This window comes from Eubalaena glacialis, chromosome 1 (genome assembly GCF_028564815.1).
Source record: "Eubalaena glacialis isolate mEubGla1 chromosome 1, mEubGla1.1.hap2.+ XY, whole genome shotgun sequence".
In the NCBI taxonomy this organism is placed as follows: domain Eukaryota; kingdom Metazoa; phylum Chordata; class Mammalia; order Artiodactyla; family Balaenidae; genus Eubalaena; species Eubalaena glacialis.
In genome coordinates this window covers 64,599,918-64,618,211 of record NC_083716.1, presented here as the reverse complement: position 1 = coordinate 64,618,211, position 18,294 = coordinate 64,599,918, and the positions used below count along the sequence as shown (strand labels likewise).

At 43.0% G+C, this 18,294-nt stretch overlaps 1 protein-coding gene across 1 annotated transcript in view; it reads right to left on the bottom strand.

Annotated features, from left to right (window-relative positions):
• Positions 1–7,568, bottom strand: part of PPA1 (inorganic pyrophosphatase 1) — a 36,618-nt gene extending 29,050 nt beyond the window's left edge. The window contains exons 1-2 of the mRNA XM_061197506.1: positions 7,373–7,568; positions 4,922–4,980 (exon numbers count right to left, since the gene is read on the bottom strand). Of these exons, the coding sequence (XP_061053489.1) occupies positions 4,922–4,980; positions 7,373–7,436 (123 nt within the window). The 5' untranslated portion in view covers positions 7,437–7,568. The remainder of the gene's footprint in view (positions 1–4,921; positions 4,981–7,372) is intronic.
• Positions 7,569–18,294: the final 10,726 nt, after the last annotated feature.

Here is an 18,294-nt window from a genome sequence, read left to right as displayed (position 1 = left end):
AAATTGTTGAGCAGGGGAGATAGTTAAAAAACAAACACCTTTCAGTAATGCTCATTTGTTTTCCAATGACACAGATGTTCTACTCATAGCAGTTTCAACAAACTATTGTATTTGCTAATGCATACTGCGTATGCCACATACACAGAAAGTAATCAAACTTAATTGACACGTCATAACTAAGAATAAGCTCCTATTTTTTCCCCTCAGATGAGCTTTAAGATGACTCAATTTTGAAAACAGATATTCTAACTATAATCTGTTTACTTTCTTATCTTTATAAAATCAAGCAAGAGTCTGCATTTCCAGCTGTCAACATCTTCTATGATCTGCAATGACTAAGAATTTTCACCATAGAACCTTTTCCAAGAAAAATGCACATTTACACCAAATTGCAATTTCAGAGAGAACTCAGAACCTCAGAAACCCATCGATGAGTATTCCAGGGTCTCGGAGCCACCAAGAATTCCTGGACTAGAAGACTTTATAGCTTTCCCGAATGAAGGAAGTTCTTACTCATTTCCCTTGAATTCTAAGTGTTAAAAAAAAAAAAAAAATTATAAGCAAGCCTTTTTTTTCTGCTTTTTTTCTTTGTAAATATCAAAGAGATAGTTACCGTAGAAAATTTGGAAAAATACCAAAAAGCACAAAGTAAAATCCACCACCCTTTATCACTCGAGGCAGTGTGGCTCAGTGGCTAACACCACAGGTTCTGAACCAGAATGCCTGGGTCTGAATCCTGCCACTACCGCTTATGAATTCTAGGTGGTAATCCTGGACAATTAAGTTACTGAAAGAACCCAGCTCACAGATTGGAACGATGGCTAAAGGAGAAAATCCACATAAGGGCTTTAGCATAGTGCTAAATGTAATCTAAAACACCCACTAAGACCAACAGTGCTCAGAGGTAAAGCAACTTGCTCAATATGGCAAAGCCAGTTAGTGGTAAAACCAGGACTAAAACCAAGGTTTCTTACTCCCGGTTCAGTGATCTTTACTCTACACAATAGAGCTCTGAAAGGCTTCAGACACAGCCAGTCGTTGTGGTTAACATCATCATCCTATTGTGGGGTTTTTTTTGGTTTTTGTTTTTTTTGGTTTTTGTATATTGAGACTTTATAAGCCAGGCATTGTGACTGCACATTACATGCATATTTAATCAACACAACTTTTTTTTCAGTCAAAGCTACCCAAAAAACTTTTGTCTTTTTACTTATTTTTTGATTGAAGTATAATTGACTTAAAATATTATACAAGTTTCAGCTGTACCATATAGCGATTTGATATTTCTATACATTACAGAATCATCACTACAGTAAGTCTAGTTACCATCTGTCACCATACAAAGTTACTACAATATTGACTATATTCCCCACGCTGTACACTACATCCCCATGACTTATTTTATAACTGGAAGATTTACCTCTTAATCTCCCACACCTATTTCCCTCATCCCCGCCTCTGGCAACCACCAGTTTGTTCTCTTTACGTATGAGTCTGTTTCTGTTTTGTTAAGTTTGTTTTACAACTTTATCTTTTTGACAAAATTGTTAAACCACAGATATTATGGTTAGAATATCTGTTTTCAAAATTTAGTCACCTTAAAGCTCATCTGAGGGGAAAAAATAGGAGTTTATTCTTAGTTATGACATGCCAATTAAGTTTGTTATCAGTTTTCATCTATGCTGCCAGTTCTAACTTCGGTTTGGAAAACATAAAACAAAACCCCAACCATTCTATATACATATAAAGTTGGAGAAAACCAACAGTATTTAAATGATTAATTTGGTGACATTTTTTAAAGTTCCATTTATAGAACTGTCTACAAAAAGAAATAGAAAATTCAAAACAAAGCAAACCCTGTAGGGAAGTGAGTACTGCTGACCCTTGAACAACACAGGTATGAACTGCGTGGGTCCACTTATACGTGGATTTTTTTCAATAGTAAATACTACAGAACTACATGATCTGTCGGTTGAATCTCCAGATACGGAGGAATCTCAGATACAGGAGGCCAACTATAAATTATACGCTAGTCAGGGCCCCTAACCCCCGCATTGTTCAAGATTCAACTATAATTTAAAAAGCATCCACTTGGTTGGCATATCTCCTCTAAAAGTTTCAGGTACAGTAAGTATCTTTAAAAATTTAAGAATGATACACAACTGCAAAAGATATCCTATTCAGTTTCTGAAGCACCCACCTATTTGAGTGGCTTGACTTTTTTTTTGGAGGAGAAAAGTTCCATATTTATATATTCTCCCAACAGTCAGCTGAAAAACATTACAGAAGCCTATATTGTTAGAACTAATATTTAACATGGAAGTTTAAGATATAGAATAGAAAATACTAAACTTCTAAAATTAGAACATCAAGTCATGATACTTGAGTACTCTAAGATTTAGATAAAGCTTTTAATCTACCCAGTGTTTCACACTGTTTATGCTGATTATGTTCTGGATTCTTAAATTTTCTGTTATCTCAGAAGTTTTATGTCAGAAGACACTTTGAGCTACAGGTGTTTTTATATTTGATTCCAAAATAGACCCAAAGAAAAGAACAGCCCTACAATATATATACATCCAGTGAGTCCTTGCCTTTGCCTTCTTTCACCCAGTGGATTTGGAAATGACCCAAGTAGGGTATCTGAGTCACAAGGATTTCCAGAACTGGCTGGATGGATTACCTAATAACATATATACTAAATCAAATGCTGTCCACATTGAAAGGTTCTGATGTGAAGTAGAATATAAGCCTTTGGGCATTTTTTCCTTATAGAGCTGAGTTGTGTTAAAGGCACATTCCCTCATTATCACCCCTCAAATGACCGACCATATTAGGGATAAAGTCGATGGCTACCCACACAAAAATGTATTTACATAAACTTAATCACATTGAAATTTTTTTTTTTTCAAAAACCATACTCTTCTGTAACCAACGGAATTAATCAGATCTTTTATTTAGGCTAGAATCCAAAATAGGTTATGTGTACCACACCCTTATTTGTGCTTTGTATAAACTAAACTTCCTTAAAAACAAAACAAAAAGAACCCTTTCCTGCCTCTGAGGCAGGAATCTGAAGTGCTGAAGTTCACTGAGGTCTGGACCACTGGTGAAATCCAGAGTCATTGCAAGAGCTTGTACTTTTGAGCCAGCCCAATGTGGTACAAAGGGCAGATTCTTCATTTGAGTAATCCCAGATTACAGATACAACCAGTCCTGTAAAAGACTTCAAGGAGTTGCAGAGTAACCTGAGTGAAGATGTTTTACACGACACCAAAATGTAGTCTCAGCTTCCTATTTTGGGGTAACTTGCAGCAGCAACAAGATTAGGCAGCATAACTGCTATGATTCTTCTGGTCCTTGGCTAGAATATTGTCCAATAACTTAAGGCTATGGTCTGAATGTTTGTGTCCCTCCAAAACTCATATGTTGGAATCCTAACCCTCAAAGATGATGGTATAGTAGGTGGGACTTTTAGGAAATGCTTAAGACATGAGGGTAGAACCCTCATAAATGGGATGAGTGCCTTATAAAAGAGGCTCCAGGGAGATCCCTAGCCCCTTCCACCACATAAGGAAACAGCTAGAAGTCTGCGACCAGAAGAGGGCCCTTACCCAACCATGCTGGCACCCTGATCTCAGAGTTCCAGCCTCCAGAACTGTAAGCAATAAATTTCTGCTGTTTATAAGCTACCCAGTCTATAGTATTTTGTTATAGCAGCCCAAACAGGCTAAGACACTTATGAATGCAAAGAAACCCAGGTACAGGTCAAGAAAATGTTTCCCTTCCTCAGTACAGCTGTATGCCAAGGTACCATCAGTAAACTTAGGGTCAGCATTTTATACCTCTTCATTATTCAAAATGGTCTGAGATGTTACTGCAAAGTACTTTGATATACATACTAATTATACAACAGCTAATTTAGGCCAACCAAATGATGCCAATTCAAGAGGAAGGAAGGATTCTGCAGTTCTTGTCAACTCCCAGGGAATCAGATGTAACAAATTAAAAGTTTCTGAATAAATACAGCTTTGAGAATCCCACAGGAGAACACATGCCAATTAGAGGTCCCTCCCGTAACTGTGGCACATAACTGCCCTCGGGCTGTTTGCTCCACTGTCTCCAGCTAGAGCCCAGCTCAGGCAGGCTGCTCAGAAGCAACATTCAGGTTAGATTTTCTGCCAGTGTCCAAGTGTCAGTGCAGAACTGTAGCAATCTTCCTGGTAGAAGTACATGAATTTATCTATTTCTGATAGTCAAGCACAGAAAAAAAGTAAGACTCAGCACACACAAGGATAAGATTTCATCTTTATTATTCTAGACATGCGCTGGAATGTGATATTCACATGTATTATGTATTGACATCTAGCTAAGGAAGATCAATAACCTATGAAGCTTTTACGACTCAAAAAGATTTGCACTCAGTGTGGATCCTTCCTGGTTGAATGAAAAAAAATTTTAAGGTATAAAAAAGAATCAGACATTTGTCCTTGTGTCAGTTCCTAAATATAGCACAAACTTCTCTTATTGGGAGGGAGGCTAAAAGAAGCAATGGCTTTTTAAAAAAATAACTATTTAAATTTGCACCAACAATGCATGATCTTTGTAAAAAAATATAGGAAATATAAAAAGGCAAAAATGAAAATAAAAACAAAAAGAGTTACCAGCAATTCTGGTGATATTTTTTTAACCAAGGCAGCTTTAAAACATTTGTTTCTGTTCCTCTACTCCTTCTCCAAATTATAGTTGCTTCTTCTAACCAAATAATCTGGATTTAAGACTGTCTCCTTGTTTAGTCAAGGCACCTTTAACTCACAGCGCAATGAGGCATTTTAAGCACTTGTAAAGACATATAAGAAAATCCGTATGTGGAACTAACTGATCTGAGCAATGAGACTACGGTCAGAGAAGGATGTCTTACCTTATCTGCATAAATTGGAATATCATGAAATGGAGATATATATTGTCCTTTTTCATTTTCTGCAAAATTAATTAGAAAAAGTTATTGCTTCTATTGGTTAATTATATTTCCAGATGCATGAAGTACACATTTTTTAAGACTTTTTTTTTAAGAGAATTTTTAGGCTTACAATAAAATTCAGAAGGTACCAAGATTTCCCACATACCCTCTCTCCTCCCATTATCAACACCACTCACCAGATTTTATTCCCACCCCAGAAAAATGGGCTATATACTTCACCTTCCTGACTGCTCCAAGATCAGGTTAGGTTTTCATCCTACATGTTCCTTAGGGGTCTAAAAGGTACTAACCTCTATGGTGAGGGTGGGGACTGCCTTACAAGCCTTTGTATCACAGAGCCTAGCAGTGCCTGGTATACAAAAGGCAACCAAATTGTTTGATTTTATACCGGTTAACAGTTAACAGAGCTAATGAAATACTTGGGCTCTGGGAGAAGGCAGGGGACCAATTTGCCAAATTATAAACCATGTTGCTTTAAGTGGTGTTCCAGGGAGACAGAGCCATCTTAGACTAGGATTTTTCTTAAGGATAATCTAGCTGTAACAGCACTTTCACAGGTAATTTCTGTATTCTAGAGACCTAACTACCATATCCAAAAAGTAATTTTAAAACTTCCTTACTATTCTTTAGGAAACCTTAAGGGTCAGTCCACATTGCATCCCTTCACGATTAAAAATCAAAGTGGAGGGAATTCCCTGGCAGTCCAGTGGTTAGGACTCTGTGCTCTCACTGTGAAGGGGCCGGGTTCGATTCCTGGTTGGGGAACTAAGATCCCGCACGCCGCATGGTGTGGCCAAAAAAAAAAAAAGACAAAAAAACTCAAAGTGGAATAGGCAAAATTGATCTGTGACCATCCCCAATGGCATACTGGTCCCTTCAGTGTCAATAGTGACTTGCGATCCAACCCACTATCAGTTTTAAAGAGACTGGCAAATGTAACATTATAGAGGTAAAAATCTTCTCCTATTAAGGAAGGATATTAAGAAATCTATGATTTTTTAAATTAAAATTATATAGTACTCACTACCAATACATAATCTAAGTAAAAACTGTATTTGTTCTGCAAATATAGCTTGAAAACAATTACCCTAATCATCCCCCCCACCTACAAACTAGAGGGTCACCTCTCTAAATCCCTCCTACAGAGAAATTCTGGAGCCAACACTAACTCCAGAAAAACAGTTCAGGGAACTATTTGTCAAAAGTTCCTGCACTGCCCTTGCTGCTGAATTCTGAAATTAAATAAAATGGGTGGGGGAGGTCCCACACGTCACTGGATTTTAAATGGCAATCTAAACTTTAGTTGTGTAACTTTATAGTTCACTTTCCTTTTCCTCTCACACCAGCCTATTTTTTGCTAGGAGCTTTGTCCTTTCAGTATTACCATTCGTCCCCTCCTCCTCTCTCTTTACTGCCCTTCATACACCAGAACTCATAGAATTCAAGGCACCTGCCCATTTCCTTGGGAACAAAATTGTAAAGAAGTTAAAATAGAAACGCCTCCGTTATCTCTAATAATCTTTTGGGGGCGGGGGGCGGGGAGGTGGTAAGAGGATAAAGATAAACCCGATGTAGCTTTCCCCTATCTACAAGGCTAAAGGTGGTGCACCAAGGAAAGCGGAGCCTGCGGCCTCCTCGACTCTAAACGCAGACTTAGGGGAGGTACCCCTTAGACGCGATCCGCTGCACAGGGGCCAAAATTTGGCACTTTCTTATTCATGCTTCCCAGATTGACGTCACCTGTTTAACTGGAGGGGAACAGATTTCTGTTTCACAAGGCGTTTTCCCAGCATCAGTGCTACTGGAAAGCACGCGTCAGGGAGGCAGGAGCGCTACTGGGGCCCCAGAGGGATGGGTCCAGTCCTCCACTGATCGCTCCAGATCTGGGCCTCAGTTTCCCCGTCTGTCGGACGAGGGCCTGGACTTGACCCCGCGACGTGCCCACAATCTGAGCTATAGTGGAGGAATTAAGGTCTTAGGGAGTCACCACCATCACCTCCTCCCCCTCGCCACGCCGTTCCTCCAAACTGAATAATCCTCTTACGGGGATTAGTTTACCCCCAGACACCTTTTCTAGGGTGACTCAGTGGTTTCCTTTTCCCATCAGACACTGCCCGAGCCGGACACCTGCAAAACTAGCCTGGCCCAGGTTCAGGTCCAATCGAGCATGTGAAAGAGGAACGCCGACCCACGCCGTCCTGGCCGCGAGCGGGACGTGTGAAATGAGAGGGCCAGGCCCGCCCAGGCCCCCGGGACCGGCCCGAGGAGCCCGGCCGGCGCCCGGGACAAGGTGCAGAGCGCGGGCCGCAGCCGCCGGGGCGGGAGGGGAGGCGAGGCCCAGGAATGAATGGGCGGGCGAGCAGGGAGGGACCGCGGGCCTCCGACACTCACTGAGGAAGACTCGGTACTCGAGGGTGAAGGGCGCGGCGCGCTCCTCGCTGCTGAAGCCGCTCATGATCCCGGAGACCAGCCGCCGCTGCCGCCGCTGCTACAAAGCCACTAGCCAGCACGCGACGCCAACTGACAAGGAGTAAGCTCTGCGCCTGCGCACTGCGGTGACTAGACCGGCCAGCAGGGCGGGGAGCAGCCTTTAGCGCTGCTGGCGCTCGCGAGCCCACCCCGCGCGCAGGCGCACTCCGTAGGGCCCGCGAGTCCCAGCGCCTCAGCCCCGCCCCCTCGGGCCGCGCCTCCGCGGATCTCCCCTCAGCTCCCAGGCTGGGCCACGTGGCTGGCGGCCGGCTCTGGCTGAGTGATCCGTCTGGGCTGGCGGGCTTTGGGGCTCTGACGGAGGTGGGTAACACGTTCTCAGCTTCGACCGGCTAAGAATTGACCGTCGACCTTTAGCCTCTCACGCACACTGGGAATTCACCTTTGCCTCACACACCCTTCTCCGCAGAGTAATTCCTTATCTCAAAAGACGTTTAGGAGTCGGCTGCTTTACCTGGCAATCCCTGCCAAGCAGTCTTAAAGGTGAGCGGTTTTCTGATCCGTTTAAGCAAAGTTAAGACATATTACTGACACCTGTAATGGCTACCAGCTAGGTAGCAGCTCCACCACTTTCTAGTGTATGACATCGAGCAAATTGCTGTTAACCTCTGTGACTCAGTTTCTCACTTGGGAAATGGATATGTTAATAGTAACGATTCAAGGGTTGCTGGGATGATGAACTGAGTTGATACACGTCAAGAGCTGGAGGAAGAGCCTGGCTTGTTGTAAGCACTCGGGAAGTGTAAATTGTTATTCCCACTCTCCCCAGTGGAGGATTCAGTCTGCTCCCCCGGCTTGCCCAACCCTCCCCACGTCCCCTAGGACTTCAGATGGAAGCATTGGGACAGTCCAGGCGTGAGCTCAGAGTCCCCTGAGGACATTTCCTCAGGTGCAAGCTCCTTGAAGCTTGTTTTTATACCACTGTTTCATGGTGTCAGGCCAGACCCCAAAAGCTAAAGTCAGTTGAGGTTGTGGGCAGATATTTGCATCACTTACTTCCCCAGTTCTATGTGTTTTATTTTTTTACTGTATATTTCAGAATCCTAAAATTAGGCAATTATTATTCACAGATTTGATTACAAAATTATTTTGAAGAATGCCTAGTTTTATTTAAAATTTTTGATAGGCTGGCCTTCTTTAAATGATCTTGATTTTCTAGAGCATTAAAGATAATGTGCCTCTATGACATTTTGACTTACACTCTTTTTTTTTTCAAATCAATATCTATTATATAAAATGAGGTGCTCCCTGTATTAAATGAAAACGTAGTAAGATAATTTTCCAGTTAGAGTGTTCCTCCCTTATCTCCAGCCAGACTCCCATTAATCTTCAGAAGGTCATGACTCACTGACCTTTTGAACACTACACCACACATCTTTACTGTAGTTAGAACACAAGGGCAGGAAAAAAAAAATAGTAGAGCAGTAGTTTAGTCAGTAATGCAACACATTACTGAAAGCTAAGGGAATCTCTGCAGAGTGAACACTAAGTAGGCTCATGTTCGGAGAGTTTCTTAAAAGGATGCTCTTCCAAAAATAAATAAATAAATAAATAAAAGGATGCTCTTCCGACTGAACTGTGCTGTCAGTTTTCTACCTTTGAGCAGATGAAGCTAGTTTTCTTGGAAAACCCCAGAATCTCATCTGTGACTGACTTGTGAACAGACAGAAATGATGCAATAGTGTGCCACACGCACTTTCCCTTTTGCTTCCTGCCAGCTCAGAGCAAGCAAATAAAGTCTTGCTGACCTCTGGACTTGCATGCTAGCTCTTATGTTGAATGTATTCAGAGAGCCAGTAAGTACCAACTCCAGTAAAAAGCCAAGCCTTGCCTAAGCTGGGGCAGAAGTCAGTGCTTTTTAACTTTCCCTTGCAGGCAAGGTTGGTGAACCCCACAGGCCCTTTGGACCTTGTTCTCTTTCTCATGTCCCCCTGGGGCCTAGCACAGTACCTGGCCTAGAGTAGGTGTTTAATGACTCTTTGCTGGACCAATAGATAGAGGAATTAATGAAAAAGAGGGCAAAAATACCTTCTTAAGTATAACAGTTTGACAAAGGATGAACCCAACTGTTCTCAAACGTTGTCTTTCTTGCTCTGTAACCAAACCAGTGGCACTTTTCAGTCCATATCCTTCTTGCTGTGGTTGACCCTGTTAGGCACTTCCAATTTCCTGATGCACTCTCTCTTCCTTGGCTTGTGACTACATGTCCTTCTGACATCCCTCCTACTTCTCCAGCCACTCATTTCTCATTTTCCCCTTTAGCCTTCTCTGCATCCCTTCATCTTTTTTTTTTTCTTCTTTATTTTGGCCGCACCGCACTGGTATGTGGGATCTTAGTTCTCTGACCAGGGATCAAACCGGCGCCCCCTGCAGTGGAAGCTTGGAGTCCTAACCACTGGACCGCCAAGGAAGTCCCATTCATCCCTTCATCTTGATCATCACTGTCTTTCTAACGTCTCATGTTCTCTCTCTCTAGAGATACCCTCTCCCTAGGTTACCTTATGTATATATTTGGTGTCAACTACCACCTCTAGGTCCTATAACAGGAAAACTTTCAAATCTGTAACTGTGTTTTATTTAACACTTGTGACTATTGTCTGTGCTAGGTGGTAGGGATGTAGTGCTTCGAAAGACATGGTTTGGGCCCTCACAGAACTTATAGTTTGAAGGGAAGACAGTCTTCAGCAAATACGTCCAAAAAGTTTGGATAAGTAGAGGGAGTTCCCTGGTGGCCTAGTGGTTGGGATTCCAAGCTTTCACTGCTGCGGCCCGGGTTCAATCCCTGGTCGAGGAACTGAGATCCCACAAGCTGTGGGGTGCTGCCCAAAAAATGGTTTGGATAAGTAGAGTGATAAAGGAAGTACAAAGCATTGCCTTGTGGGAGCAGAGAACCTCTCCAAGGAAGTGACCCTTAATCTGTGACCTGAAAGATGACAAGGGGTTAATAAAGCAAAAAGGACAAGGTAGAAGCCAGAAAGAGACTATGAAGAGATGTGGTCAGAGTTAAATGGTGGAGGGCCTTGGAAGGCATGACATGAGGGTTGAACTTTTTCCAAAAGAGAAATGAAAAACCTAGAAGGGGTTTTTAGCAGGAAAGTGACATGTCAGAATTGCTTTTAAAAGTGGCTCTGTTAGCAGCTTGAAGGCTGGATTGGATTTTAGCAAGAACAGAGGCAGGGAGAACAATGAGAAGGCTGCTGCAGGGGCCCAGGTAAAAGATGATGGTGGTGCCCTGGACTTGGGTGGCAAAAGAGATGAGTGATTACAGAGCTATGTTCAAGGTAGAATCAATGGAATTGATCATTGGTTGGATAGAGTGGAAGATGAGGAAGATGGATTTGAGGATGATTTCTAGGTTTCTGGCTACGACAACTGGTTGAATGGTGTGTCATTTACTGAGATAGTTTGGTTAGGATGGAGGGTAAGCAAAATGATGGCTTTAGTTTTGAATATTATAGCAAACACTGCTAGTTGCCTGCCCAATAACCATATTACCTCCTCCTTTCTAAAAGCATCCTAAATTTGTTCAGGAATCTACTCCTCTATACATACCTTTGCTTCAGGGCAGCCAGCCCCTCCACTGTCTTCAAGGAATGCATTTTATTTTATTATTCTTTTTATTGAAATATAGTTGATTTACAATGTTGTATTAGTTTCAGGTGTACAGCAAAGTGATTCAGTTATACATATATGTCTATTCTTTTTCAGCTTCTTTCCCCTTATAGATTATTACAAAATATTGAGTATAGCTCCTCGTGCTATACAGTAAGTCCTTGTTGGTTATCTATTTTATATACAGTCGTGTGTATATGTTAATTCCAAACTCCTAATTTATCCCTCCGCCCTCCCCCTGCAAAGGAATGCATTTTAAATAAGCTAAGACAATCATGTTTGTCAGTACTTGTTTCAGGCATGCAAATGTGATACAATTCTGCCCAATGGGATGAAGGGAAGGCTGCCCAGTGTTTCCAGAAAAGGTTTTATCTTAAAAGGAGAGTATACTCCTGAATGCTTGTTGTTTGAAGCCACAGAAATTTTAGAGGTTGTTATAGCAGCATAATCTAGCCAAAGCTCGGCTAACACAAATAACTGAAACTGCTGCAGCCCTCTTATGAGGCATTAGCCACCAAGAGAGTTTGCCTGAGAACCAAGCTGACATGCAGAGATTAGCAAAGCAAATGATGGAAAGAACTTGAATTCTTAAGATATCTTTGAGCTATTGACTTAACCAAGCCTGGAGTTACTTTTCCTCTGAATCTCTTATTGCATTGGATAACAAATTTCATAGAGTTTAAACCAGTTAAATTGGGTATTTCTGTTACTTGAAGTCAAAATATCTTGGCTAAAATAGACTAATAGCCTGAAAAAGGAATGAAATCCTAACACATGCTACAGCAGAGAGGAAGACAGAGGGCAGTGGGGAGTGATTATTCCTCAAAAAGAGAGTGATTTAACACCACCACTGGCTATGTGACAGATAAGCTAATTTGCCCGAATCACCAAGCTTGGGTTTTTCCACCCACATTCATTTGGTTGCTTGCACATGACAACAGCAGCATTTGTTGGTTATGGGATTCAAAGGCCTGGGCATTGCAGTTACTAAGAGAACACAAACAACTCAAGGTGGGACCTGACAGCCAGTTCAGCAACTTTCACCTCATCAATGACCACAAGGCAGAGGAGTCCAAAGGATGATTTCTTTCAGCCCATGGCTGCCATGAAGGCTTGATGTGGTATTGGATCAGACTAAATGCACATCGTTTACTTAAACTGCTGGTATTCCTTCCATCTCAGATCTGTGGAAGCCACTGAATGTGATGGAAATGTGGTCTTATGGCTAAAACAGCAGTCTGGAGCCTGTGGCTGGCTGGTTTTATTTTTAGGATTAAAGGGGATCTCCATCAAGCCTCTTTCTTTTATTCTGAACCTCAGTTTCCCAAATATAGGAAGGAGAATTCACAGCAGCTTGAGGGAGTGGCAAAAATCTGGGCTTCCTGGTCAGACACGCCAAGATTTGAGTCAGCTTCAGCACCATCTAGTTATATGACCTTCGGTAAGTTACTTAACTCTTTGAGACTTGGTTTTTCCATCTATAATATGGGAATAATAAGAAATACCTGTTTATGTAATTACTTCATTCATTCAACAGACAGTTATTGGGTGTCTCCTACGTACGAGGCAGTGTCCTAGATCTGAGTCCACAAAAGTGAGTGAAATAGACATAGCTCCTGTTCTCATGGAGCTTATGCTCTGTTGTGAGAAATAAATAACAGACACAAAGCACTTAGTACTGTGCCTGGCTTTTAACAAGCACTCAGTAAATGTTTTGAGTTGACCAGAAATGTAATTATTGAAATTCAGTACCATTTTGATGTGCATGACCTCCTTTCTCATGCTCCCTCTCCTATCTCAGGGCCTTTGCACATGATATTCTCTGTCTGGGTTGTTCTTTCCTCAGCTATTCACATGCTCCCTCTCTCACTTCATTCATATCTATATTCAGATCTCGCCTCCTCAGAGAGGCCATTCCTAATCACTTATTAAAGTAGCCCTCCACCCCTACCACATTCTATCCACAGGATCCTTTCAAAGGATCTATCTTGCTTTAAACCCATTCTTGATGGGTTTAAAAATCCTCCATTAGTGATAAATTCCTCTTAGATTCAGGGCAAATTTTTGTACTAAAGTCTCTATAATGTAATCATATCGTATAATTACATTTCAATATAATCATATTTCTAAAGATAGGTTTCAAAACACTTTAAATAAAATAAGAATGACCAATAAGCATATGAAAAGATGCCCAGCATCCCTAGTCATCAGGAAAGTTTTTTATTTTTTTTTAATTTTTATTTATTTTTGGCTGCGTTGGGTCTTCATTGCTGCGCACGGGCTTTTCTCTAGTTGCAGTGAGCGGGGGCTACTCTTCATTGAGGTTGCGCGGGCTTCTCATTGCGGTGGCTTCTCTTGTTGCGGAGCACAGGCTCTAGGCGTGGGCTTCAGTAGTTGTGGCATGCGGGCTCAGTAGTTGTGGCTCGCGGGCTCTAGAGCACAGGCTCAGTAGTTGTGGCTCACGGGCTTAGCTGCTCTGCGGCATGTGGGATCTTCCCGGACCAGGGCTCGAACCCATGTCCCCTGCATTGGCAGGCGGATTCTTAACCACTGCACCATCAGGGAAGTCCCAGGAAAGTTTTTCAAACACTGATTCTATTAAGTGTTGGCAAGAACAGCTAGAATTCTCATACACTGCTGATGGGAATGCAAAATGGCACGTCAACTTTGGAAAACACTTCGGCAGTTTCTTGCATAGTTAAACTTTACACTTACAACCCAGCCAACCCACTCCTAGGTATTTACCCAAGAGAACTGAAAACATATATACATATAAAGACATATATGAATGTTCATAGCAGCATTATTCATAATTCATAAATTCATAAAAACTGGTAACAACCTAAATGTCTATCAACTGATGAATGGACAAATAAAATATCATATAGCCATACAATGGAATACTACTCAGCCATAAAAAGGAACAAACTACTGATTCATGCTGCAACATGGATGAAACTCAAAAGCATTATTCTTAGTGAAAGAAGCCAGACTCAAAAAGCTACACACCATATTGTTCCAAGTATATGACCTTCCAAAATCAGATGAGTAGTTATCTGGGGCAGGGAGGAGGGGAGAGGGTTGACTACAAATTGGCACAAGGGAATTTTGGGGGGATGCTGGAAGTATCTTGATTGTAGTGGTGATTACACAACTGTATACAATAGCTAAAACTCATCAAAATGTACAGTTAAGATGGGTGAATTTTATTGTATACAAATTATGCCTTAATAAAGCTGTTATAAAATTTTAAAACATATATATGCATAGAAAATGATTCCCTACTTATCTCTTGTGGTGGGATTTGGGTGCTTTTTTTTTTTTTTAAAGGAATTCCTTTATTTTTATTATTTATTTATTTATTTATTTATTTTTGGCTGTGTTGGGTCTTCGTTTCTGTGCAAGGGCTTTCTCTAGTTGTGGCAAGCGGGGGCCACTCTTAATCGCGGTGCACGGGCCTCTCACTATCGCGGCCTCTCTTGTTGCGGAGCACAAGCTCCAGACGCGCAGGCTCAGTAGTTGTGGCTCACGGGCCTAGTTGCTCCGCGGCATGTGGGATCTTCCCAGACCAGGGCTCGAACCCGTGTCCCCTGCATTGGCAGGCAGATTCTCAACCACTGCGCCACCAGGGAAGCCCTTGGGTGCTTTTTATTTTCTTCTCTTTCCTTATCTAAATTTTGTAAAATTTCCACAATGGAGTATTTGTGTAGAGAGAAAAAAACACCAACAATAAAATGCCAGAAACATAAATAATTGGCTTATTCAACAAGAAGTCTATTGCTGATTCCACATTGTTTGCTTGCCGTGAAGCCCATTTGGGTCACCTCCTTCTCATCTATCTTTCCTCAGTGGCACTTCTGAGGGGTGAGCTGAGGAAACAGATGCAAAAAGGTACAGAGCTTAATAGGAATGCTTTGTCCATCCAGCTCTCAGTTTAGCTGTCACCTGGATTTTTGGATGAATACACAGTAGACTAATGATAGGGGGGCTCTCATCCTAGTTGCCAGCTCTGCCCTCCATTCCAACCTAAGTCAACTCATGTGTCCTCCAGGCCCCAAGAGAAAGTCCTCGGCAGAGGGCTGGGCAGATTGTGGTTTTCGGGGTCCAGGCCGGGAGTCCGCCTCCAGCTCACGTTGGTCTGTTGAGTGCTGCATGGTCTTGGTCAAGTCAAGAGGCCATTCCTCGGTGGAGACCCATGATTAGAATGATCGCTCATGCTGCAAATGGCAGGACAGGACACGGAGTCCCTTCAAGAGCTTCCCTGGGGTGGGGATGCTCAGGGTCAACGGGCCTCTGGCCCTTTTCCCCTATCACACATCCAATTCATTTCCAAACTTGCTGCCTATGAAAGGGCAGTCACCTTAGGCGACCCAACCAGCTTGTAGGCAAAGGATGGCACATTGGGTGAAGTCCATATTGCTTGCCCTTGTGTGCCTTGGGGTAACTGGACAAGGCCCCTGACAGGGCCCAGGTGTTGGGTCACAGGATTCCAGCCAGGATAATAAACCTACACTTATAAAAATACCTTCATAAAATATGACCTCATGGAGGGAGCATACAATTTTCTAGCTACTCTAGTCAAGAAGTAAAGCCCAACAGAAGCTCAGAGCAGCTGGGGTGGGCACAGGGGAATGAGACAAATCATAGCTTTCCTTGAGCCTCTGCTTCATCACCCATAAATGCCAAGTTGCGAAAGATTCTGGGTCCCAACCTGTGGCATCTGTTCTCAGGGCTCACACACACCCTATTTTCAGGAGCTACTTCCAATATCTTAAAACTCCACACATTATTCACAATAGTCAAAATGAGGAAGCAACCCAAATGTCCATCGATGGATGAATGGATAATGACTGGCATATACATATAATGGAATATTATTCAGCCTTTGAAAGGAAGGAAATTATGCACCTACTACAATATGGATGAACCTTGAAGACATTACGCTAAGTGAAATAAGCCGATCACAAAAGAACAAATCCTGTATGATTTCACCTGCATGAGGTACCTAGAGTAATCAAATTCACTGAGACAGAAAGTAGAATGGTGGTTACCAGGGGCAGGGAGGAATGGGGAGTTATTGTTTAATGGGTACAGAATTGCAGTTTGGGATGTTAAAAAAATTCTGGAAACGGATAGTGGTGATGGTTACACAGCAATGCAAAGGCACTTAATGCCACTGAACTGTACACTTAAAAATGGTTACATGGTAACTTTTATGTTGTATATATTTTGCCACATACACAAAAAACCAGACATTCCACAGGTACCCACAAGGCCTCACCCCTCATGCAAGCATCAAGTCATGCCTAATTCAAATCAAATCTGAACCAGCAGGCATAGCCTTTGACAGATTTTTTTTAAAGAAATAAAAATAACAGCAAATATATGAATTATGGCCTAGTGCAGGGTTTTTTTTTGTTTTTTGGCAGGCCCAATCTTTCAAAGCATGGCATCTTTGGGGGGAAGTAAAACAAAGGGGCCTTGATAGAAGTTTGGCTTGGGTGAGTGACCCGGTCTCCCCCCAGCTGTAAAGGCTGTGATTTTGTGGTTGGGGAGACCATGCGAAGGGAGAAACACACACCAGAGGAGAGACCAGACAGTGTCTCCCAACAGATTCCCCCCTGCCGCAGGGACAAGCATTTGGGTTTAAGAGGGCCCTTGCTCTGGTCTATTTTTAGAGCCTGGAGTCAAGAGTTCTTTACAGCAAGCAGCCAGGAATCCTCTGGCCTATGTGACACAGAACACTGATACAGCACCAGAAATGGGGCCCACACATGCACTACCTAATGAGGGACAAGATAGCACACCCTTTCCTAAGACCCTCATCCATCACTCCCAGACACCGTGACCAGGGTGGGGTCATGATGGATCTTGGCAGCCTGCTCAATACAAGGGTCATAGAGAGCATACACAGAACAGCTCAGGCCAGATATTACGAGAGTAAATACAACAGACTCTCACTTCCCAGACCAAGAGCTTGAGGGTGGGGATTCTGGTTCTGTGAGCATTCTGGTTCACCATCAGGCAAAAAGTCTTTGTGGGAATTTCCAGCTCTCCTCCCCGATCCACCTTCCTTGAAAGGAAGGAAGGGGCCTGGGAAGAAAGCAGAAGACAAATTCTAACCCAAACCCTGCCCCTCTGTGGCTCGTGACCTTGGTCCCTTTGAGCCTCAGTTACTTTGTAAAACAGCAACATCTCCTTCAGCCTCATTTGTATGGATCAAATGAGACAGTGTCTGGCGACATGCTTGGAGAACACACTGTACAGTGGCTTAGGAATTTTCTTCTGCCCCTACATCTAGTACTTAGAATGGAGTAAACAGGGTTAAGTCTTAAGTCATCGTGTGTCGATTAAGGAGACTACTGGAGCCTCAGAGTCACATTTTCTCTGCCCTGGAAATGCTTCCTTTTTATTCACTAAAATTCTGGCAGCAGTGCGTTTTCTATAGAGATGAGGGGGAATACCCAGTTAACTGCAGATTACTGGAGCCGTGCAAGGATCACAAGGTGATCCCAATTCCTCCCACCTCCTGGAGAGAAGCCTCTCTCTTCAAGGTGATGAAGATATGCTGGGTGAGAGCCAGAGAAAACAAGGGATGGTCTCCATCCCTTTTTAGGGCACACAAGTTATCCATGCCAGGGAGAGGTTTAGTGTTTGTCATCCCAGAGGCCCCAGAGGACACCATAGCTTTGGTTGGCCAACTTCTCCCCTGCAGTCCCCTGGAGGGAGCAGGGGAAAAGGCCTTGGGGAAGGCTTATACTTGCAGCTCCAGTGAGCAGATGTGTTTCGGAAGGCTGAAAGTGGGTGCTATGCCCTCCTTTCCTCCTGTCCATGAATAAATAAACTGATGCCTCTTGTGGCCTTGCAGCTGCCTGTCGCACTGTGAGCTCTCACCTGGGCCGCCGTGATGGTGGTGGGCCCTATGAGGAGAGGAGGGAGGACAGAGACCCCCCCTTCTCTGGGCTCAGACCCAGAGTGCCTGCAACTGATGCAGGCTCCCCAGGGCTAGTTCCGCAGCTGCTCAGGCATGACGTCCTGTAAATGGTACTTTGGGGAGAAGAGAATGGCCCTGGACACTTCCTGGAACAAACAAACCTACACAGAACACACTATGTTCTCCTGGGAAGGGGTCAGGGGAGTGGCTTCAATCATACATACAGGACACCAGGACGTGGACACCAAGCATCCGATGGACAGGCCAGCCTTGCCTTTCG